This window comes from Balaenoptera musculus, chromosome 14 (assembly GCF_009873245.2).
Source record: "Balaenoptera musculus isolate JJ_BM4_2016_0621 chromosome 14, mBalMus1.pri.v3, whole genome shotgun sequence".
NCBI classification, from domain to species: Eukaryota; Metazoa; Chordata; class Mammalia; order Artiodactyla; family Balaenopteridae; genus Balaenoptera; species Balaenoptera musculus.
In genome coordinates, this window is record NC_045798.1 from 50,573,060 (window position 1) to 50,599,003 (window position 25,944).

Consider the following 25,944-nt stretch of genomic DNA (forward strand, 5'->3'; position numbering starts at 1 on the left):
ATAGAAAGCCATTGAAAGCACATTAATTGGAAGACAACATAGTAAAAACAGGTGCATGCTGGAATTGATCTCCCGTTTTGCAGTGAGAGTTGAAAAGAAAATGGAATCCTCCAGTGCCCCACCCTGCAGTGTCCAGAATTCCTAGAGAATACTTAGTTTGCTCTAGTAGAGAGAACTCTCCAGCTCTAGTGTAGGTAGATGTTCCTGGCTCAAGTCATCTTTCCCTCAGTAGAACCAATCAGGGCAACTTCTTCCCATAACAGGACTGGTCCTTAGGTCAGATGGTGGCTTGTATTTACAGATGCCCACTTCATAGTTACCGGGCTAAAGAGATGGCTGTTGTATAGAGTTTACACTATTTTGATCCTCCCAAACTCCCCAGCCTAATTCGAATTTTACTCACCTGAACCAGCACAGACTTATTTAAAGCATTATCTTGTTTTTTCTAAAGGAGTGGAAGGTGGTGATAGATGCATAGGATGGTCAAGCTGATGGCTGCTTTTAGTGATGGACGCTTTTGTGTAATTTATCTAGTAAAGGAAATGTAACTAGAGCTCAGTCTTTTTCTTTTTTCTAGACCTCATTTGCTTCGGGCAGGTAAAATGTGCCAAAAGAGCCAGATTTGGGTTATGACTTGGAACAGAAGAGGAATAGGGCAAGAGACTTGAAAACGAAGAGTACGCGTTATATAGTGTGCTTTGGCAGAAGTCTGTAAAACTTGGGATCTTGCGTACAGAATTGGTCCCGAGGTTTATGGCCAGTGCTTCTTGTTATATCATCCTTAACATGACAGTGCTCTTCCTATGAGGCACACCGTTTTATTTTTCCTAGAAGTAGTGTTTATTTTTCTTTTATAACACATTAATTCTTTGTTCTTAAGAGAGCCTACCCTGGCAAAGCCCTGAGAGGTAATTCGTCAAAAATGCCAGCGGCATTGACATCTCGGGGCGGTGTTCTTGGGTTCACAGTTCTACTTTGGTTACAAACAGTAGTCTCCCCTCATGCAAGAGCCCTCCTGGTTCCGCGCAAGGTTTGCATTTGGTGCTCAGCAAATCAGGAGAAGGCGCAGCCACTAACATGGGCCCCTCTTCCCCCACCCCAGTCTACTTCCATTTTGTCATTTTGGAAAGCCAAAACGTGTTTTCAGGTTATTAATAATAAAATCTTTTCAATTTCCACTCTTTAAATAATTACACAATTATTGTTGTATTAAAATTTAAGCCAGAATTCCGGCAGTCTAGGAATCTGTTCTTTCAGCAAACTTACGGGGTTCCTTCTATATGCCAGCCTCCATGCCAGGCACTTGAATTCAGAGATAAATCATGCACAGCCCCTTCTTGAAAAGCCTCTAGTACTGGGGACAGCAGGCAGGAAGGCAGCGCTTGACGGAAGGAATCTGAGGTGAAGAGGTACCTCTGACCCCAAGAAAGTAATTCTGTGATTCTTGTGCTGATACTCGGCCAGGGCAAAATTACCAGTCCTGTAATTTTCAGAAGCTCTTAGAAATGGTGCATGTAAATAAAAACTATGTTTGAGTGTGTGTGTTCCCTACCACGACCTCAGTGTATAAGTTTTTATACAGCCCCAAGGCACAGGTTTGAGCATTGTTGAGTGACCTATGTGGTGGGAAGGTAGTCACTTGGGGAAAAGTAAAAGGCTTATCTCTTTTGATCCCCCAAGTTTTATATTTGTACTGACCATCACTTTAAAATAGTACAGTATACTAACTTTTGTGTAAAGAAAATTTATATATTCATATTTCCTTGATGTGCATGGAGAAACTGAAGGAATATAGACTAATCGCAGTGGAACTGTACAGACGGTCCCTGGGTACCTTTCTTTGTTTAAAAAAAAAAACTTGCAACTATGTAAATGCACTACCTAATCAATCAATGGTGTTTCATTTAACACCTTAGTAGCATTTTAAAAATTAAATGAGTTTTGACTTTTAACAGTGAGTTGTACGTGCTGAAGTGTGTTGGGAAGCATCTCAAAATATCATGGACTTGTTGAAGTCACATGGATGATATTAAAGATTTGCCTAACGCAAGTACCACCCTTTAAAACGTCGCAAATCACAGATGAAACGTGCTCCCACAGCATCCGCCCCTTGAGGTTTCACACATAGCAATGCATAGTCCATGTTTTGTTTCATTTTCCCCAGAGGCCATCGGAGCGTGATCAGTATCGTTTTTTTTTGTGATGCGGCCAGCCTGCTTAATATTCTCCAGGAATCTTGCACTAACTGCAAAATAATCCTGTGAGGATTCTTTGTCAGTATCCTCTTTGGATGTTTCTCTCCTCATTTATTGAGCACCTGGTGTGTGTCAGGTATTGTGCAGGGGCCCTTAAAAATGTGAGATTGTGGGTTATGGCCATTTTTTAGCCACTCGGCTGCTGTCCTCTGCCCCAAGCCCCACCCCCTGCCCCCAGCTCTGAGTCTGACTCCCCCCCCCCCATGGAAGTTATTGAGCAATATCTGGCCTTGATGGGACCCCCCGCGGTCGTGCTAGACACCAGCCAGGAAACAGGCCATCTGCATTCACCAGCCCTCCCTGCTCCTGCCCCTCCCCCACCCATCTGGGTGAAGGCTGAGTGGATCCCATGGAGACTGACCAATTAAGAAGAAACAATAGGAGAGCTTTGAATACATTATCCCAGCTATAGGGACCTGCTGCTCACCGGCGGCAACCACAAAATAGAAAGCTTGTGGAGCTCGTGAGCCAAAGTCTCTGCTAGAAAACGAGGAAGCGGAAGAGAGAGTGATTGGTGGGTGCCGTGGGGTGGAGAGAGCAGCGCAGGATGAGGGCTTCTTGGGGTGGATGTGTCAGTCCCTCCCCTTCCCCCCTGGCTTCCCATCTCTTTCTGTGTCTGGGGGCCTAGTACATCTGTCCCTCCAGCACGTATTCTCCAGGGAGAAGGAAAAAGAGATGAGAGTCATCAGCCGCCTAGGCAGGGGGCTGAGGACAGGAAGGCATGGGGACCTGTAAGTCTTTCCAACACCCCTTAGAGGGGCTGGCAACACACAATAAATGGAAAAGCAGGTTTGGTGTTTGGGAAGCCGGTTTGTCTTTCCCTGGAATTTCTGACAGGCAGATAGCATTGTCATATCACCGACTTTAGGATGTCAGTGTGAAAAACTGTGAACGTACTTGCAGGCTGTGTGATGAGTGTCACTGCTTCCTCACCTCCCATTCAAAACTTAGTCTACGTCCCATTAAGACCAACTGGGGCTCTCAAAGTCCCAGATGGCTGCTCAGAGAAGCAGGGAGCGGTAGCAGGCAAAGCTTGGGCTCGGGCATGAGACTTACTCTGCCACCCCTTTCTAACTGTTTCATCCAGGGTGAATTTTTTAGCCTCTCTAAGCCTCATTTTCCTAATGTGCTAATGGAAATAATAATAGCGTCAACCTCACAGTTCTTAATGAGGACTTAAATGAGATACGGAATATAAAGTATACCAAGCAGTGAATGGTGCAAAAGTAAATGCCTTTAAAAATGTTAGCTAGTACTGTTGCTTGTAATTTCAATGTACCCTTTTACCCTGTCTTTATAATAAGCTATGACCTTTGTGTCGTCGGTACCTGTTACAGTACCTGGCACATAGCCGATGTTCATTAAAAGTCCAAATTCAGTCTGGGAAAAATTCAAACAAATTATACTCTGCTGTCCCCCACCTTACCAACTTTATTAAGAATTAATTTTACATACCGTAAACTGTATCCATTTAAAGTATATGATTCCATGAGTATTGATGGTATGTATGCCTTTGAAGCCATCACTCCCAAAAGATTCCTGGTACCCTTTGCAGTTCATATCTCTTCTGTCCACAGCCCCAGGCAACCACTGCTCTGCTTTCTGTCACTGTAAATTAGACTACATTTTATATAAATGGAATCATACAAATTGTACTCTTTAGTGTCTGACTTCTTTTACTCGGCGTAATGATTTTGAGATTCATCCATGTTGGGTTTACCAGCAGATCATTACTTTTTGTGGCCAAGTAGTATTCCACTGTATGGCTATACCATATTTTATCAATTACCAGCTTGTGAACATTTGGGTTGATTCCAGTTCTTGGCAATTATGAATACAACTTCTATGAATATTCATGTATACATCTTTGTGGATCAAATGTTTTCATTTCTCTGAGGTAAATATCTAGGAGTGGAATGTTTGGGTAATATAATTGGTGTTTAAGAAACTGCAAATAGTTGTCCAAAGTGGTTGTACCATTTCACATTTCTACCAGAAGCGTAGGAGAGTTCCAGTTGCTTCACATCCTTGTCAACACTTGGTATTGTCAGTCTTTTCAATTTGGCCATCCCTACAGATGCGTACAGGTATACCGTTGAGATTTTAAGTTATGTTTTTTTGATGATTAATGATGTTCAGTGTCTTTTATGTGTTTATTGGCCATTTGTGTATATTCGTTAGTGGAGGATGTGTTCAGATCTTTTGCCTGTTTAGAAAAATTAGTTGGTTTATTGTTATAAGAGGATTATAAAAAGTATAACCTGGATACTATCATATAGTCTTGACTTAGTCTTGACTTAGATTTTAATGGGTTTGAGTCTTGTGTTTTTAACCTGAATATAATACCTGTCAAGAAAAAGAATAGTTTTTTCTACATGTTCTTTATCCCCACTGCCTTTTCTAGCAATTAGGTCCAGCTCTTAGTAAATACATATTAAATGATTCTATTAAAATAGACTGCAAAATAATAACAGGATCATTATATTAACTCAGGGAAAAAGCACTAAATCCACTTAAAAAGTTATATTAAAGAGTTAAATTTTGGAGCTGTGTTTTCTTTGGGGCCTTGCTAGATATGAGATGCTCTTTTAACTCTGTGGGGAAGAACCCTGTAATTCTGTAGATACTCTTTTCTTTCTATTGAGTGTTCCCTTAACACCGTATGAAACTTTCTGCTATTGAATTTAAAAGGAAAATGTGTGTGGAAATGTTTTCTTCTTTAAAGACAGCAAGGAGCCATTTTCATACTTTCGAAATTTTGCCCAGGATAATCAAAGCATTACATGCCTTCCCCGCCTTTTTTTTTTTTTTTTTTTTTTTTTTAAATCTTGCTCACTCCTTTTCATTCTATCTAATTTGGCATTTTTGTTGTTGTTGCCAGTTTGGCTCCCGACTTCTCAAAACCCCTAAGGAGAAATTGCCTCAAGTAGAGTTTAGAAACTGGGAAGCAAATCTCAGTAGGGTCCTAGGTTTACCTGAAAGGATCTGCTGAGGGCCCTTGTGATTTTTGAAAGGGTAGGAATGCTTGGCTTCCAGAATCTTTGCAACCGAAAACCAAATTTCTTAACCACATATGTTTCAAAACCCAAAGATACTATAAAATAAAGGTCACTCTTGACTTCACAAATGCCATAGGTCTACTAGTAGATTTTGAGTGCAACTTCTTTCATCTATCACTTATTCATTTCATTGCAAAACCATGAGGCCAGATTTCAGATGAATTACTGCTTCTATGATGGCAGTAATCTCTTGCTGTCTAGGTCATGGATGATTATTTTCTGTGTTCTGTTTAGGACTGAGCAAGTTATAGCCACTCGAGGATCAGTTGAGAGTTGAAAGTGTTCTTTTTGCTTTAATTGAGGTTGTTCCATGAAAGGAAGCCAAATACCACTCGACAGGACATCCTGTGATTCCCTTAGTTTACGATGGCCAAGAACATGACTTTTTTTTTTTAAATAAGATGATTGCTTGCTTCCTTTCCTGTTAACGAGGGAGCCCAGAACCGATGGTGTCCATTTGGCTTTAAGGGCAATAACTAGCAAACAACTAAACCTCGCTCCAAAATCACCTAAAGAATTATAGGACATGGAAGAACATCCAGATCTTTTTATGTGAGCCAACAATGATTTGGTCATTGTTCGCATTTAAGTGACTGCTGGTTCTGTGTCTCTCTGTGTCTCTAAACGGTCTTCTCATAAGGACACCAGTCATTGAATTTAGGGCCCTAACCTCATCTTATCTAATTACACCTGCAAAGACTCTCTTTCCTAATAAGATCACATTCTGAGGTTTCAAGTGGACGTGAATTCCAGGGGGGACACTATTAAATGTAGTGTGTGTGTGTGTGTGTGTGTGTGTGTGTGTAACCGTTTTTATAAATGTACCTGTATAAAATACACAACACCCCACACACTCATATAAAAGAGGTCTTTAATTTTATTTTTATCTTTATTTTCTACTTTTTCTCTAGTGAAAATGTACTGATATTTTAATATAAAAATATTTTTAAAAATAAAAAAATAGCACTTTGACATCTACTTTCTAAAAATAGTAGTTTTTTTTAAACTAGCATTCTACCTTGAAATTGTTTTCTTTGCTTCATCAAACTATTATGAAATTTTTTAACCTTAATTTAAAATAGGAATTAATCCTTTGTAGCATATATACACAAAAATATATAGTCAGTTAATATTTTTATGGTATTAATTGTGTTTATTATGCTTAGTATAACAATAACTAAAACTGAAGTAAAGTAAACTAGGTCTTTGAGACTTTGGGTCAACCAGTATAATATCAGGTCTTTGGTTTAAGTCTGGGGAGCCACACACACACACAAAAAAATTTACAATTATACTCAGTTGCTGAATTCAAATTAATTTTTAAAATATGTTTTAAAGTCTCTAAGTTAAATTAATCTTAGGAACCTAGAAACTAGGCATAAGGGCAGGATGGGGAGGCACTTTGCCAAATTTCATCCATTCAAATTGACTCAAATACTGGTCAGTTTTTAACATACATATTCACTCTGGAACTCACTTCATTTACTCACCGAATGCCTTTAGACTTTCCTGTCTCTAGTAACATCTCTATTTAGTCAAGTTGTTTATAAAGTCTTCTCATAAGTAATTTCCTTTCCCTTAATAATTTCTGAATGCTCATCAATCAACTGTTATTTTTCTGTCTTTATCCCACGTTTAACAAAACATTCCAAATTCAGCAGGGACCACAATCCCCCACGTTTGTTAAACTACAACAGTATATTAAATTTTGTCCTTTGCTCCTGTGAGTCCTCATACCATAGAACTGCAGAATCAAAACAGGAGGCTTCAATTCAAGAAACTGCTATACATCCACTCTTTCCTAAACCCAAGGGTCTGACTGTGTATCTGCCCCTCTGGTATTTCTGTACCTGATTCAGTTTGAACATGGCACAGTTCTTATCCACTTTTTACTCACATGCTCAGTATCTGCACATCCTTTTGAGAATCACAGTGTTCTTACACTGATGGCTGGAAACGTTTTAACTTTTGACCTGTGAGAAGGCAGCAGATAGGAGAGTGGAGAGGTACTGCAAGTTAAGAGTGAGTGAGTGTGCGTGTGTGTGTGTGTGTGTGTATATGTGTGTGTGTGAACTGATTTTTGTCAGGGGCTGTTGGGTATTTTGATGCAAGTCTATCAGCCCTTTCTTCATTCCCATAAATAGTAAATGAGTTTATTGGCTTAAAACAAACAAACAAACAAAACTCTTCTACTCCAATACAAGGCAGATAGGATTGGTGTTTGGTTGCCCAGACAAGAGTAGCAGGAAACTAGGGAAGGGGAAAGAAGGATAAACTCTGACTCTGGGGTGGAATTGTAGGCGGATAGCAGGGAGTCTATTCTCTGGCCTAAATGAGTCATTTCACCTGGGCAAGGAAGTTTGGGGAATAATGGCCTGGGGAACTGGTGATGAAATAGTGCTCCAAGTTTTGATAGTATTTCCTCACTGCTACACCAGTTTGGCTGAACATTACTAATCTTAGTCAGAAATTTCCATTTCCCGTGCTCATGACTTGCAGCCATCTTGGATATAATTCACAGGATGTCCTCTGGCGTTGGGGAGTGGGTTTGAGGTAGAAAGCCAATGAGTACCTTGTCAACTAAAGGTAGTATTTAAGAAGTTTAAGGGAAGAATTAAGAAGAGTGGGTGGCATGGACAGGGCTGGGGGTATGTGGGTGTATATCATCCATTTTAGAGTTAAATTCACAGGGACATATTTTAACACTGGCCTGTACTTCCCTCTTTCTTTTGGGCTTAATTTTATTGGTACTTCAGTTTCCATTTCCGTTTCAGAATGTTCTCATAAGTTTAAAAATGAATTTTGCCACGATGTAAATACAGACCTTTGGATAGGCACCAGTCTCTAAGAGTGAGATACCCAGAGGTTTGTGTTTGTTTGTTTTTTTTAAGAAATTGATTTTTTTGAACACATAGTCAAGACATCAATCTGAAGCCTTTTATTAGTTGAAAAAAAATTATAAGCAGTAATAGTGTACGTGGTCTCTGTCCATTTTGACTAAGCTACCACAGAAAGCAAATTGAGAGACTTGAGTCCAAGATACGTAGTAACTAGAAATGCAAAATGTGGTGATTCCTAAAATATTAGCATGGCTTATATGTTACAGCTGGCAGGTTTTTGAGCCAAAAATCATTCCCAGCATTAAACTGAGTAGAACTAGTTACCCATTTCAGGCTCTTCTTCAGGGAAACTTATGTTAAAAGATCATCTTGGTTAAAGGGAAAATGTACAATGAGGACTTGGTAGCACTAAAAAAGGAAAAATGGTTTTTATTCAAGACCACAGTGGTATTCACACTTGGAGGTCTGTCTTCTTCTCACTTACTCTCGTGACATCATAAAACCCGAGAGCAGAAAGGGACTTTGTTGAGGGCAGGAATCCTGGAATCAGCCCTGGGTCCAGATCCCAGCTCTTGCATTTAATAATTGTGACTGGGCGAGTGCCTAACCCTGCCCGAGTCTGTGTACCTTCTTCTCCATCATGGCATAAATGCAGTCGCTGTCACATAGCATTGTCGTGAAGACTAAATGAGAAGATGAGTGTTAACTGCGTACTCCTGGGAAGGAAAGAAGATCCAAAGAGGTGAGGCACATGTGCCCACGTTCGCCTAGCTGGTTGGTGGTAGCTCTGGGGTTAGAAGCCAGTGCTCCTGGCTCCTAGATCAGCGGTCTCATGAAGCTGAAATATGTACAAATAGTGAGTGTGCTTTTTATCCTGGTGTTGGAGACATGAAGAATGTTTCTCTATTCCCTTCTTTCTTTTAGACATCAGACACCAGAGTCCTTTAATCCACTCAACCCTAATTTATCCTCACCTGACCATCTCACACAGCACTAGAGACTCGTATTGACAGTTGGCTTACATGGCATGATTTCGGGAACCCTGTAACTTTCTCCTCCCCACGAAATTCTCCCTCACATGCATCCATTCGGGTTTTATTTACTGTGCACCCACTATGTGCCAGGCAGTGCTCTAGACATAGGAGACACACGGTAACAAAATATATTCTATGAAGAACCTGCCTTCATAGAGCTAACTTCATGAGGGCAAGAGGTAGTGGACAGACAGTAAACTAACGAGATAATCACAGCTTGTGTTAGTATCACGGAGGAAAGAACAGGTGGTGGAGGCGTACCTGGAGGAGGCCACTTTAGAGTGTGGTCAGGGAGGGCTTGCTGAGGAGGTGACATTTGAGCTGAACCTGAAGCATGAGATGTAACCCATGGTGCCAAGTGCTGGGAATGACCCCTTCCTTCGCGTAAGACCTTGAGCCCCAATTATCCCTAAGGATTAACCTTGAAGCTGTCGTCCCTCATTTGTTTTTTATTATGCGACGCTTTCAGGAAGTCACACAGCTGAGGATGAGAAGGACCGGAGGAGGAATCAGCACCACCAAGAGCACAAAATAGTTCAGAACCGGAGGTGGGGGGCACTTCTAACAAAATTTGCCCACCACCCGGCTTTGCCTGGTAGTGGTGGTGTGTTCATGCAGTCACCACATACTCTTCTGCTACGTCTCACGCACCTGGTTTTATGCAGGGGGCGTTAGCAACTGAGCATGATCGCCCACCATGGTGGCAGCAGCACCCATGCCCTGAAGGGTTGACCCGGGGTCATGCTGGGTGGGGGAGGCTTGGGACCTGACTGGAAATGACTTAGGATCATGGGAGAGAGCTAAGGTCAGGGTGAGAAGGAACAGGGCCAAGTAGGGCTAGGAAAGTTAAACAGAAGGCATATGGTCCAGATCGAGTGGATGTACCCGGAGCCAAGTTGAGGAGGGGCGGGGGGACTGGGCAAAAGTTGGTGCCCTGAGGAGGCCAGCCAAGCCTGTGGCATGGGAATGAGCTCTGGGTCATTGAAGTTATTTTCAGAGCATGGACCAAGCCACTCACTGTTTGAAACAGATGGACATTTAGGCAAATGTAATCAGTTATAATCAGTTGCATTTCTGACCATATGGCGTGTGTGTGTGTGTGTGTGTGTGTGTATGTGTGTGTGTGCTTATGGCTTTAAACTTTTTGCTTCCGTTATACGCAGTTGAATTTCATTCATGTCCGTGAATGTTATGAATGCCACAAAAAACTTTTAGAATTCCCAAATTTCTTCACTCCTTGGATAAGAGCCAAGTTTCCAAGTCATTTCAGGGCCGTAGCAATTGACTGTTAATTCTGAATTTAAAAACCCAAAACCTTTATATGCTGGGGTTTTTTTTTTTAACAAATCAATTAATATTTTACTTAGCATGCAATTTTAACACATTGAATAAATGAACACAAATCCTCTATGTCTTTCATCATTCAGCATGACCTCAAAATCTCAGTCAAGCTAAACAATCACTCTCTGGACTTCAGGGGGTGGAGCCAAGCAGGAGTGTTTTTTTGTTTTTCAATTTATTGAAGTATAGTTGATTTACAATGTAGTGTTAGTTGCAGGTGTACAGCAAAGTGATTCAGTTATACTTATATGTATATGCTATCTTGAAAATTGCATTTCTGTTTCATTTCCTTACAATATTGGGGGTAGCCAAGCTAAGGAGCCACCTACTGAATAGTACCTGGTGGGGTTCACGCAGATAACCACAGGGCTGTTAAATGGAGGTTGATTTTCAAGGCTAGTTAGAGAATCTCCTTTTGCAGACGGTTGGAGAAATCTGTTTTAATCATATTCTGTTTTTAAAAAGTAGTCCTTGGAATACTTGGTGATATGGCAGGAAGGAGCTTAATCTCTGTTTTTAAAAGGAACAGTTAATGGTAAATGGGATAGACACCCTGCAAAAAGAGTATTATTTTCTGTTCATTCTCTCTGGGAGATGGCAATTATTGCTGGAGGTAGGACCTCTGATTGTGAGACGACAGGGAGCTTTGTGCCACAATTAAAAGCATTATCCTCAAGCAGCGGATGATAACGAAGGGCACATTAACAATCGCAATGGTGGGCCGCTTGGAAGAGCCTGGAATAAAGAGCAGGCTAATGTGCCCTCTGATAAAACTCATATTTTATCCAGTGTTTCTCTAAGCAGCTTAGTATTAAAGTTCTTTTACACTGGTTTTCTTCACTAGCTCTAAATCGTGAATAGCCTAATTTCAAGGAAAAATCAGTATATTTCACATTCTGTGTTTTAATAAAATATATGCATTTTATAATTGTGGGCGTATCTTGATGCTTCTCTGCTGTCCTTGTCTAAAGTCAGTGCTGCACCCAGGCCTCTGACCCCGCTCAGCTCTCTGGGGAGGGTTGGTGCCTGGAACAGTCCGTTTTGCGTTGTCTGTCTCATCCCATAAGAGAGTCGTAGAGCCCTGTAAAAATAAAACAGATGCACATCTGCCCACGGTGGCTTAAGTGTGTTATTATTACCTGAAGACAATAAATGACCCCTTAAATTCCCCTCCCAGCCCTAGAGTCCATGCAGCCATCAATTATTCCACAAGTTAAGTGGAAGCCTTAATACCCAATTTTCAATGAAACTCAATACAGTTTCCAGAATGTCTCTCCAGGGAGATTTCATCTTGTCAGTGTTTGTCTTTCAGAGACCCTCTGTGACTCCGGCTTCCCTCCATCCTGATCTCCCTCCCCAACCAAATACTGTCCCCCTGCCCCCATGTTCTGGGTCACAAATAAAGAGCAAATGATGAATCGAGAATTATCTGGAGATATTCTTTCCTTGGTGAGATGATCCTCCCCCTCGTGGTATTGTAAATCTGGAGAATGAATTATGCACAGCTGAAAGGCGGAGAAGTTTCTGGTTCAGGGGACACTTACCAGTCACTCCCGACGGATGCCCAGTTCATTATCAGGGACAGCCACGGGGATTTCACATCAGCCTTTTGTGAGGAGGGAGCCAGGAAGCAGACACTCAGGCAGAATCTATTTCTGTTGTTACAAAGCTTTGCAGAGGAAAACTCTGACATTTAAGTGAATGTCTGCCGTTGGGACCCAATCTCTTCATCCCCCCTCAGGTTGATGAACAACTTTTGGAGTTCCTTCCTTTGTCTCCGTATTTAATCAGTGGGTATAAATATACACTTCTTTTCTTCAGTGTGTATTTACAGGTTACTTTAGAAAGATGCCACTTCTAAGAGAAGGAAATAATTCATTTTTAGATCAGTGATTGTCTTGATCTCTTTTTAAACTCTTATCATAATACTTGTGGGTACATAGAAGTGTTTGCAAAATGGCTATTTCTGTTAGGATGACCCCCCCAAAAATTCTTTCTGAGTAAAAAGCCACATTTATGAGTGTGTTTGAAATAATGCACCTCCCTTTACCTGGTATGTAGGAACAGGCCAACCTTGACAATGCTAAAATACGTGAACCAAAGGACACCCCTGTGGGATGGGAATTAAAGGTGAGGCCTTGACCTAGACTAAGTGTAAGTCCAGTGATTGGTAAAGAAAGTGTTCTTGTGAGTCACAGGTACTTCTCCCACCTTGACATATATGGAAACTTCAGAGCTGTTTTGGTCAGTGGGACATGGCTTCCTATGAAGCATTGATACCTTTAGACGTTACTTAAGAAACCACTTGGATTATAGATTATTAATGGACTTCAGAAATCCTTATGTGCCCAAGCTCAAAGATGTGTTTCCCAGGTGAAAGAAAAATGCCATTGTTCTTCATACCTCTTTTCCAGTCTGTTCTTTGTTTTGTAACTGGGTAGAGGGTGGATTCCATGTGTTGGTCTTAGGCTGGTGGAGGTGGATTACTTCCCCCAGTGATGGGGGAACATGTTGAAAATACAGATTGTTATGAGAGAGAGAGAGAAGAAAGATGGTCACAGACATGAGTATAGTTGTCAGTTGTCAGCGCAAAATTGTGTGAACAGAGTATATTGCCATGGGGGGGTGAATTTACAGAACATTTTATATTGAACATGAAATTTCCAGTTGTGTATAGACTCCTTTAGGGAATGAAATAAAGAAAGTAACTTAAGTCAGGGGGTGTGTGTGTGGGATGGGGGAGCGAGGGGGTGGCTTTTAAAGGTTCAGCTTCAAAATGCGTTTGGGGTAAATCAAAGCCAAACAGAGCCTCCTTACAGAGCAGCAGACAGAAGTCAACCACTTACGGAAGGCAGTTCTTCTGCAGATGGTTGTGTCTAAACTTGGGAATTCTGGCAAACTCAGACGATAGTTGTGAAAAAAAAAAATCAAAATCAAAATAGGTTCCATATGCCTCATTCCCAAAATTAATTTCTCAAGCCCCTCTCCTTACAGCCACACACCCAAAACAGCATCAGAGCCAGGATCCTGAGACACCTGGTCTATTGTGAGCCCTGCTGAAAAAACACTGCGTTTTCCTCCAAATGGAGTGATCAGTCACGTTTCCCCCCAGATGTACACAGTGTGGCTGTGGTCTGTTGGTAAGGGTGGGGCAGAGAGACGAAATGAATTACGTAAGAAATAATTCCAGTTGAAGGCCACATATAATGCTAGCTATGACATTTTATGTGTTTGCTACATTTTGAAGAGACATTCCTCTGGAATAATTCACAAACCTTGCCCAGTTTGTTCTTGGACACAACTGTGGACTATTTTGTAACTGGTTTAGGGGCCCATGACTAGTAAGGTGGTAGAATCCATGTTTTGGTTTCCATGGTTAGGGGCTTGCCAAGTCTTTATCCAGGCTTTGTTCAGTAGGCGAGCTCAAGTCTCAGTCCATAAAATTCCTTTTGTTTCAGTAGCAGAAATGTAATTTCTCATTTCTATGGCTGAGTGACTGCTGCAAAGCATAAACTTGCCGTACGTTTCCCGCCAGCACCCCCAAATGCTGAATACAAGATTGAAATGGGGCAAAATCAACACACTGGCCCTCAGCCTGAGGCTGGCCTTTTTCTGAAGTCACATGTGTCAGTGGTCACTATCCACAGACAAGCCAGAAATATGACTTCACCTGCTGGAGGTATGAAGGGATTTTCATTTTTCTGTGTGTTTTTGTTTCTCTCACTTGTAAAAATAAAATATATATGTATATATATATATATATATATATATATATATATATATATATTGCCAGCTTCCCAGAAAGGCATTTGGACATTCACAGAAACAGTGTGTAAACTATATGGTGATTATTGGTTTACTTTCAAGAAGAAGCAATGGATGCAAATTCATTTTTTAAAATGTATTTTATTGAGGTATAGTTGATTTACAATGTTGTGTTAATTTCTGCTGTGCAAATTCATTTTAAAATAAAATTTCAATGCCATTATCAAAATATGTGACCCAGAGACTGACATGCCAGAGAATTGTCTCTTACCTACTGCTCTCAATGCTGTTGTACTTACCAGGTTTTAAACACATAGTGACCTGGTTAAAGTTCCGACTGAAAGCCACAAATAAGAGGACAGTGCTTTGACTTCCTTTTTTACAAGGCTGACACAGAGAGAAATGCTTGTTCTAAAGAACAGATGTCAGGTCATCGAAGAATAAACAGTTATTTCTGTGGAAAAGGCACGCGGAAGATCCAAACAGAATAAACCATGCACAGTGCATTGGCTCTTTATTCTGTAGCATTCAGTATTACCTTACCTTTCTTAGCCACTTACTTTGCTTGCCTGAGTCTCTGGAAATTACTCAGTACATTTTTTAAAAATTAATATTTCAAATTGTTTTAATTCATACCTTCAAAAGGACTAGGAATCCACATTTGTCAGGGAAGAATACAGTTCCTGACCGGCTCCCCTCACAGGATTTTTCAAGAATCAAAATGGGAGCATGGTATCACTTTAACTCTAAAATGATAGAAGAATTCCTTTTGTTATCCACACAACATTTCTGAAGAATAAGCAGGGACCAGTACTTTCACCTTTATATTGTAATATAGGTTGACATCCAGGAAATTATAATGAAATCTTCAGATTCTAGTGGATATCTACAGAAGAGCTAAGACTATTAAACTCCACCAACCCTGAGTTTAAAAAATATAAATTTTGGAAAAATATAAATTTTCTTCTATGAACTGTTGAGTCAGCTTGAATAATTTAAGCTTGAAGGTATTGAAGTTGCACCTGTAGAAAGAAAAAGTTTTCTTTTTTCTGAAGGAATTAAGGGGAGAAAAAAGTGGATGGGCAGAGCAGAAATAGAATTCTTTTTCCATGTTAGCTGCCCCCTGACTTACTAGAGGTTGGGAAGAGCACTTCCCTCTCCGCAGAGAGAGAATCAGGACTCAGCTCTCCCTCATAAAATCTGAAGGTGCCACACATTTGGATGGGGAACTAATAAAGGGAGCGAGAGATAACCACAAAGTGAAATGAATTTAGAAGTATCTTGGTAAAATTTGGAGCAAGATAGATTATAAGAATATTCTAATCAGCATGGATGGTAAACAGAAATTAACTATGTTGAGTCCATTGCTGTTAATTTGAAGTAGGTATGGAAATCTATTTAATGTGTTTTTAATGTTTTATTTTAGAAAATGTAAGGAAATATTCCTAACCTTGACTGATTCACCCTTACTCTGTCCTCTATCCTAGTTTTCCCACAGGTCCCTTAACAATGGTTGTTCTTACTGCAGGGTTTCTAGGGATTGCAGTTGTGTCAGATGGAGATGGGGATGTGGTAGAGGTTAGAGTGGTGAGTCTAGTAACTAATTAACTGGAGTATTACTAAAGCAAAAATCTGGTGCTATTCCATTGTTTACCTGGTCATCTTAATGAGCTCCTTGAAGGCAGATAGTGCTTTACTTGCTGTTGTGAGCCGACTGTCTTGTTATGAAAGGATTGTTGTCCTTTGGTGAACGTTGTCAATAAAGGCGCAGAAAAGAGTGTGATTCATTGACAGAACCTGCAACAAATGACTTGCTTCCTTGTTCTTATGGATTTTTTAAAAGCTATCATAACTCTTCTACCTGCCCTTTGGTTGTACATTTCTTTCTACTATGTAACCACAGAACATCTTTACTCACTTATATATGGATTATCTTTCTAAAACACAGATCTGATTGTGTCTGTCCCACTTTGTGTTTGGTTTTGTTTTTAAATTATCTAGAGCAAAAATTTCATCCCAAGTTGGCTTAATGCCATCTGGCACAATTCTGGACCTTGGTGCCTCATCCTCCATCAGTACATCGCCTGGTAAAGCAAAAGCTTCTCACTACTGCCTATAGGCAAAGCCATTAGAAAAGTATGTGAACTGCCAAAAATTATGCCAGTATGTGAAAATTACACCAGACTGTCCAAAACACTTAAAATTTTGAATTTTTTTCTGAGGTTTTATGTAATATACATAGTTGATTTTAAAAATTGACTAGTAACTAAAAGCAAATGGTTTTATTTACTAAGTGATAGACTAAAGAAAACAGTGGAAGTTATTAACCAAAAAATGAAAAACCTTTTATTAATGTTGTGGAAAAGCAGTTACTCTAGTCACATTATCTGGGATGTCAGTGACATGAGTTTTTTTAGATCTTCAGGGGAAGAGAATCTAGAGACGAGGGTGCTTCTGGGGATGGGTGGATATTTATTTTTATACCTATCTATAAATAATAAAATCTTCACTTAGCACTTTAGGTAAAAAGCAGATTTTTGTTGCTTTAGGGTTAATAAGAATTCCAAACACAACTATTTCATAAATGTATAGATTTTTGTGTAAAACCTGTAAGACTAGATTTTTCTGTCCTATATAGTCGTGCTTAAAAATATTATCTCTGAATACCATTTGTGACCAAAGGAATAAGGAACCCTTGGAGAAATGACTGGTTTTAGGTCTAAGGCAGTGAAGGTGCAAGTCAAGCCTGAAGCATTTTGTCATACCAGAAAGCAGGGAAGTTAGCAAAGACTACTAGGATCTTCTCAAAAGAACCTAGAAACCAGTTTGAATAAAGGCATATACTGCATTGGATTGAAACATATCAAATGTATTTAAATCCATGAGTTCATAATTACACTTAAAAAATAAAACCTCATTGGTCATGTTTGTAGAATATTAGGAACTTACCTCATTGTTTTGAAAATCTGTAAATAAAGGGAAGGGATCAGGCATCTATCCTGCCTTTCATATATGATCAGTATCTCAAAGGGGAGATTTCTCTTTGTAGAATTATTCTAGCTAATAAATCAAGAATGAATAGAGGAAAAGAGAGAGGACTCAAATAAACAAAATAAGAAATGAAAGAGGAGGAATAACAACCAATACAGCAGAAATACAAAAAATCATAAGAGAATAGTATGAACAATTATATGCCAACAAATTGGACAACCTAGAAGAAATGGACAAGTTTCTAGAAACATACAGCTCACCAAAACTGAATCAAGAAGAAGTAGATAATTTGAACAGACCGATCGCTAGAAGTTAAATAGAATCTGTAATTTAAAAAACTCCCTGAAAACACAAGTCCAGGACCAGATGTCTTCACTGGGGAATTCTACCAAACATGCAAAGAAGAACTTATACTGATCCTTCACAGATTCTTCCAAAAGACTGAAGAAGAGGGAGCACTCCCAAAGTCATTCTATGAAACCACCATCACCCTGATACCAAAACCAGACAAAGACACTACCAAAAAAGAAAATTACAGGCCAATATCTTTGATGAATGTAGATGCGGAAATCCTCAACAATATATTAGCAAACTGGATCCAACAACACATAAAAAGGATCGTACACCATGATCAAGTTGGATTCATCCTAGGGTCATGAGGATGGTTCAACATGTGCAAATCAATTAGTGTGATACACCACATCGACAAAAGAAAAGACAAAAACCACATGATCATTTCAATAGATGCAGGGAAAGCATTTGATGAAATTCAACATCCATTCATGATAAAAACTCTCACCTAAATGGGTATAGAGGGAACGTATTTCAACATAATAGAAGCTATTTATGACAAACCCACAGCCAACATGATACTCAACAGTGAAAAGCTGAAAACCTTTCCACTAAATTCTGGAACAAGACAAGGATGCCCACTCTCACCACTTCTATTCAACATAGTATTGGAAGGCCTAGCCACAGCAGTTGGACAAGAAAAAGAAATAAAAGTCCAAATTGGAAGGGAAGTGATAAAATTGTCATTATATGCAGATGACATGAAACTCTCTATAGAAAACCCTAAAGACTCCACACAAAAACTATTAGAACTGATAAACAAATTCAGCAAGGTATCAGGATACAAGATTTATATACAGAAATCTGTTGCACTTTTTTACACTAATAATGAAGTATCAGAAAGAGAAAGAAAAAAAAAATCCCTTTTAAAATTGCATCAAAAAAAAAAAAAAAGACTTAGGAATAAAACTGACCAAGGAGGTTAGAGACTTACAGGCTAAGAGCTATAAAACATTGATAAAGGAAATTGAAGATCATTCAAAGAAATGGAAAGATAGCTCATGCTCTTGGATTGGAAGAATTAATATTGTTAAAATGGCCATACTATCCAAAGCAATCTACAGATTTAATGCCATCCCTATCAAATTACCCATGACATTTTTCACACAACGTGAAAAAATCATCCTAAAACTTATATGGAACCACAAAAGACCCAGAATTGCCAAAGCAATCCTGAGGAAAAAGAAGAAAGCTGGAGGCATAACCCTCGTGGACTTCAGACAATACTACAAAGCTACAGTAATCAAAACAGTGTGGTATTGGCACAAAAACAGACATATGGATCAGTGGAACAGAATAGAGAGCCCAGGAATAAACCCACATACCTGCGGTTAACTAGTGTTCAACAAAGGAGACAAGAATATAAAATGGAGAAAAGACAGTCTCTTCAGCAAGTGGTGTTGGGAAAGCTGAACAGCCGCATGTAAATCAGTGAAGTTAGAACACTCTCTTACACCATACACAAAAATAAACTCGGACTTTCCTGGTGGCGCAGTGGTTAAGAATCTGCCTGCCAATGCAGGGGACACGGGTTCAAGCCCTGGTCCAGGAAGATCCCACATGCCGCAGAGCAACTAAGCCCATGTGCCACAACTACTGAGCCTGCGCGCTAGAGCCTGTGAGCCACAACTACTGAGCCCGTGTGCCACAACTACTGAAGCCCATGCACCTAGAGCCTGTACTTTGCAACAAGAGAAGCCACCGTGATGAGAAGCCCATGCACCACAATGAAGAGTAGGCACTACTCGCCACAATTGGAAAAAGCCCACGCACAACAACAAAGACCCAACGCAGCCAAAAATAAATAAATAAATTTATAAAAAAAGACAAAACAAAACCCAAGATGGCTTAAAGACTTAAATATAAGACATGACACTATAAAGCTCTTAGAAGAGAACATAGGCAAAACATTCTGTGACATAAATCATAGCAATATCTTCTTAGATCAGTCTCCCAAGGTAATAGAAGTAAAAGCAAAAATAAACAAATGGGACCTAATCAAACTTATAAGCTTTTGCACAGCAAAGGAAACCATAAACAAAATGAAAATGCAATGGGAGAAAAGATTTGCAAACAATGCAACTGACAAGGGCTTAATTTCCTAAATATACAAACAGCTCATATAGCTCAATATCAAAAAACAAACAACCCAATACAAAATGGGCAGAAGACCTAAATAGACATTTCTCCAAAGAAGCCATATAGATGGCCGATAGGCACATGAAAAGATGTTCAATATCGTTAATTATTAGAGAAATGCAAGTCAAAACTACAATTAGGTACCACCTCACACTGGTCATAATGGCCATCAACAAAAAGTCTACAAATAATAAATGCTGGACAGGGTGTGGGGAAAAGGGAACCCTCCTACACTGTTAGTGGAAATGTAAATTGGTGCAGCCACTATGGAGAACAGTATGGAGGTTCCTTAAAAAACTAAAATAAAGTTACCATATGATCCAGCAATACCACTCCTGGGCATATATCCAGGAGAGAGGAAAACTAATTCAAAAAGATACATGGACCCCATTGTTCATAGCAGCACTACTTATAATAGCCAAGACATTGAAGCAACCTAAGTGTCCATCGACAGGTGTGTGTGTGTGTATGTATGTGTGTGTGTGTGTGTGTGTGTGTGTGTGTGTGTGTGTATAAAAAATGAAATAATGCCATTTGCAGCAACATGGATGGACCTAGAGATTATCACACTAAGTGGAGTAAGTCTGACAGAGAAAGACAAATATCACATGATGTCACTTACATGTGGAATCTAAAAAATAAAATGCAACTGACCTTATTTACAAAACAGAAACAGACTCACAGACATGGAAAACAAACTCATGGTTACCAAAGGGGAAAGGGGCAGGGGGAGGGATAAATTAGGAGTTTGGGATTAACATATACACACTAGTATGTATAAAATAGATAAACGACAGGGACCTACTGTAGAGCACAGGGAAATATATTCAATAACTTGAAATAACCTATAATGGAAAAGAATCTGAAAAGAATATATAGGGATATATATGTATGTATGTATGACTGAATCACTTTGATGTATACAGCATTATAAATCAACTATACTTCAATTTAAGAAAAAAGAATGAATAATAGAATATCACTTTGAAGTCTCTGAAGAGTTGTTGGACCTAGGCAAATACCATCAATGGCTAACGATATCACTTAAGGAGTCAATCAGACAGTATGTGTCTCCTGATGGAAGTTGAAACACTGCATGAAATAGTCTTGTCCCCTCTCCTCCATTAGAACTTGAATCAAAGCAAGCTTCTAGGTCAAATTACCAGTTTCTGGGAATACAAGGGAGAGAGGAATATGTTAAAAGGCACCAATGGGATGCAGCGAGAAAAATCTAGATTGTGGAAATTCTACAAGACAAACAACCCATTCCTTCAACAACAGTTTTTTTAAATGCAAGGGAAATATTAGAAATGGAGAAGAAACCTATAGATAAAAGAAAGTACATATCAAAGAATCACAATGTATGAATCTTATTTGAATTCAGATTCAAACAAATTGGAACAAAATTATAATACATATTTGATGATATTAAGAAATTTTATTTTTAGGTGTGATAATGCTGTTGTGGTTTTGTTTTCTTTTTAATGTCCTTATCTTTTAGAGACACATACAAAAATACTTAGAGATGAGATCATACGATGCTTGGCATTTACTTCAAAGTAATCTGGCTTGGGAGACGGAGGGTGGGACGATGGGAGTGTTGATGGGAATATAAATGAAACAAGATTGGCCAAGTATAGATAATTGTTGAAACCAAGAAGTGAACACAACTGGTTTGTTATTCTGTTCTCTCTCCTTTTGCATATATCAGAAAACTTTCAAAATAAAGGTGTATATATATATATATATACACACATTTTATAAAAAATTATGTGTGGTATAATTGTACAAAATTAGTAAAATTGCAAAATTTCAACCAGGTTTAAATATTAAAAAGAATTTGTTACCACTGTACACCTATTAGAATGGCCAAAATCCAAAATACCAACAATACCAAATTTTGGTGAAGATATGAAGCAATAGGAACTTTCCTTTATTTATTTATTTATTTATTTTTATTTATTTTGTGGCTGCGTTGGGTCCCTGCTACTGCGCATGTGCCCCCTCCAGCTGCGACGAGCGGGGGCCACCCTTCGCTGCGGTGCGCGGGCCTCCCACCGTGGTGGCCTCCCCCGCTGCAGAGCACGGGCTCCAGGCGCGCGGGCCCAGCAGTCGTGGCTCACAGGCTCCAGAGCGCAGGCGCATGGGCCTAGTTGCTCCGCGGCATGCGGGATCCCCCCAGACCAGGGATCGAACCTGTGTCACCTGCACCAGCGGGCGGATTCTCAATCACTGCGCCACCAGGGAAGTCCCGGAACTTTCTTTTTTTTTTTTAATGTTCATAATGACTTTATTTATAATAGCCCCAAATTGTAAACAACCCAAATGTCCATCAACAAGTAAATGAATAAACAAACTCAATATATACATACAATGGAACACTACTCAGCAATGAAAAGGTGTGAACTACTGATACACAGTGCAACATGGATCTCACAGTTTTATGAAAGAAGCCATACAAATGTATATACTATGTGATTCTATTTATAGAAAATTCTAGAAAATGCAAACTAATCTATAGTAACTTTCATTCATTGCTGTTGGGAATGCAAAATGGTGCAGCGACTTTGCAAGACAGTTTGGCAGTTTCTTATAAAATTGAATATGCTCTTACCATGCAACCCATCAGTCATGCTGTTTGGTATTTACCCAAATGAATGAAAACTTATAAAAACCTGCACATGGATATTTATAGCAGCTTTATTCATAATTGCCAAAACTTGATGGCAACCAAGGTGTCTTTCAGTAGGTGAGTGGTACATTCAGACAGTGCAGTATTATTCACCGCTAAAAAGAAGTGAGCTCTCAAGCCATGAAAAGGCATGGAGGCACTTTAAATGTGCATTACTGAAAGAAGCCAGTCTATGGTTCCAACTATGTGACATTCTGGAAAAGGTAAAACTATGGAGACATTAAAAGAAACCAGTGGTTGCCAGGAATGGTGGGAGGGAGGGATGAATCAGCAGAGCACAGAGGATTTTTAGGGCACTGAAGCTATTCTGTATGGTACTACAGTGGTGGATACATGGCACTGTACATTTGTCACAGCCTGCACAATGTATAACACCAAGAGTGAACCTAATGTAAACTATGAAACCTGGGTGATAATGTATCATTGTAGGTTCACCAATTTTAACATTTACCAGCCGGTTGGGGAGACTGGGGGGAGCAGTGGAGGACAGGGGGGTATGTGGGAAAACTCTGTACCTTCCACTCAATTCTGCAGTGAACCTAAAGCTGCTCTAAAAAATAAAGTTTATTAATTAAAAAAAGGAAACCAATTACACTGAACTCTAGCTATTAAAGCATTTTAAGCAAAACAAACCTTTTCTGTTACCTTTTCTGTGGCCAGTGTGTGCCCCTCCAGCAAAAAGTTGGGGGAAATAGTGTCATAAAATGGTCAGAAGTATATTAACAATCATAGCTGAAAGGAAGAGTCGTGCAGTCAGGCAGGACTTCCAGATTATCCAAATACTTTTTGTATACTTTTTTTCCCAAGGCTTTGTCCAAAGCTTTTAGGGATAGAGACTATCAGGTGAGGACTTTTCCTCTTCTTTTTTTTTTTTAAATAAATTTATTTATTTATTTTTGGCTGCGTTCGGTCTTCGTTGCTGCGCGCAGGCTTTCTCTAGTTGCGGCGAGCGGGAGCTACTCTTCATTGCGGTGCGCGGGCTTCTCATTGTGGTGGCTTCTCTTGTTGCGGAGCATGGGCTCTAGGCACGCGGGCTTCCGTAGTTCTGGCACGTGGGCTCAGTAGTTGTGGCTCTCGGGCTCTAGAGCGCAGATTCAGTAGTTGTGGCGGATGGGCTTAGCTGCTCCGCGGCATGTGGGATCTTCCCGGACCAGGGCTGGAACCAATGTCCCCCCGCATTGGCAGGTGGATTCTTAACCACTGCGCCACCAGGGAAGTCCCAAGGATTTTTTTTTAATGAAGTGTATTTGTAACCTGTTTCTAAAGTGAATTTCCTTTTCTCTAAAGCTGATAAAAAATATTCCCAACTCACTTTCTTTTTTTTTTTTTTTGCGTGGGCCGCATGGCTCATGGGATCTTAGTTCCCCATCCAGGGATTGAACCCAGGCCCTTGGCAGTCAGAGCGTGGAGTCCTAACCGCTGGACCACCAGGGAATTCCCCAACTTACCTTCTAAGTGAGACACTAAATTACATGAGAGATTAGGAATCTCAGAACCTGAAGAACATTTGAGTCAAGTTGAGGGAGACAAAAAATGATACTGCACGAACAATATATGAGATTTAACCATATTATAGCAAATATGTAGAACAGAGAGAAAGGGAAGAGAAAGGGCTTAGCCAGAGCAGGACTTTTACAAGCCCTGGAGTTCTGTCAGGGATCCAGAGCTTGAATGGATGTCTGTCATCTTTCTGAGTTAATTTTTTCCTTGTAGGTAAATAAACTTTGTTTGTTTGTTTTTTCTAGTTGGGGAATGGCAGTCAATGTGTATTCTACCTCGATAACCCAAGAGACTATGAGCAGACATGACATCATTGCCTGGGTTAATGACATAGTATCTTTAAACTACACGAAAGTGGAACAGCTTTGTTCAGGTAAGAGATTCTTTTAAGTATTTACGTAAACGTTTACTCCCTATCGTGTGGAATGTGATTTTATGAACCACAGATGATGTATTTTGGATAGGAAAAAATATATGTATCCGTATTGATATATAATTAAAGGGGGAAAGCTCAGATATAATTGAAGAACATATGGGGGAAAATGATGGCCACCTAAGAGCCTCGAGCCTCCACGACACATGTTACGAACGGTCTCGCTTAAGCTCTGTAACTGGTCTCCCAGCCTCTTCTCCATCATCCCCTGTCAGCCACCACATGTCTCCTCCTAATATGCAGATTGGGTCCTGCAACACCTCTCCTTAAAAACCTTCCAGGCTCCACACTGTCCTTCCTACAGGATAAAATCCACTCCTTGATGTGGCTGATAAGGTCCTTTCTGTTCTGGCTGCAGCCCATCTCCTTGGTGTCATTATCTACATCTCTCTCCCCTGTGCCTCAGTTGCACAAGATACTCTTTGTTCCCTAAAGACTCCTTCCCTTTTGCGTCCCACAGCTTTTTTTCAGGCTCCCTTTGCCCTTCTTTTCATTTGCAGTAAAATCTTGTTCACACTTTAAAATCCAACTCGGTTGTCACCCCCCCTGAAGGGTCCCCCAGATCTCCCAGGCTCCACAATGTTCATGGAACGCTGTGCCCACCCTTGCAGAAGAATGCATGCCACACTGTGTTAGAAGGTCCAGCTGTTACTCCCCTGAAGGTACCCAGAGCCCTTGAGGACAGGACTGTGTTTCATCCTTTGTCATGTGTCTGAGGTGGCACCCTGCCCGCCTGCTATAAAGTAGGTCTGCAGGGAATGCGTATTGAGCTAAACTTGTTTTAAAAAAGAAAAGATTTGACTTTAATGATAAAGTAAGGGCTTGTTAAAGAACATGTCACTAGTAAAGTAATTCATTCTTAGGTTAGAGTATTTATCAAAGAAATAGTCTTCCTTTGGGAACAGGAAGTATTTTCTTCTTGTGAACTAACAGGTAAGAGATTTCCTCTCTGCCTCTGGCTCTGACCGGAAATGGTGTTACTAGAAAATATTACTGAAATGTATTCATGTGAAATCCCACAAGACATGATAGGTACAAAATAGTCATCAGGTAGAGCTGGCGCAGTGGTGCTGGGGCAGCAGAAAGGCGTTCTGCTGGCTTTCTCAGTGGGTCATGTGTAGAAGGATTTCATGCGGTGCCGTCAGAATTTGGAACGCCTGCACTAGTCACTCTCGGTTGTGCCCAAATCCAACCCCCCAGTGAATACACTCTCCCTTCTCCACATCTAGACTGGATTAGAATCGACTGGCAGACAAACTTCCCATCTACTGACACCTCTTCTCCCATCACTGTTTTCTCATGAGCAAGACAGTGAGGGTGGCCAGAACCTAGGCATTGCCTCACCCACCCTTCCTGCGCCCAGGCCTCTAATATCAATACTGTGATTTGCAAGGTCAATAACGGATGCTAACCGGCCAGTTCTTTGCCCTGCAGTACGAGCTAGAGAAAAGCTGACTTAGACTATGATGGCGCCCCAGGTATGTGCTGTTGGCCTATTGAAATGACTTCTAAAAATTACTGACAGGAACAGCCCCTGTTGCATG

The 25,944-nt window shown here is 40.2% G+C and overlaps 1 protein-coding gene across 4 annotated transcripts in view; it reads left to right on the forward strand.

The window, feature by feature from the left end:
• MAPRE2 (microtubule associated protein RP/EB family member 2) overlaps nucleotides 1–25,944 on the forward strand; it is a 162,793-nt gene that overhangs the window by 67,122 nt on the left and 69,727 nt on the right. For 3 of the 4 annotated variants that reach the window (XM_036874782.1, XM_036874781.1, XM_036874780.1), the window contains one exon: nucleotides 24,213–24,340. The exons of the other annotated variant lie outside the window; for it this stretch is intronic. In XM_036874782.1, the coding sequence (XP_036730677.1) occupies nucleotides 24,220–24,340 (121 nt within the window). In that variant the 5' untranslated portion in view covers nucleotides 24,213–24,219. The remainder of the gene's footprint in view (nucleotides 1–24,212; nucleotides 24,341–25,944) is intronic. 4 annotated transcript variants of the gene reach the window in all.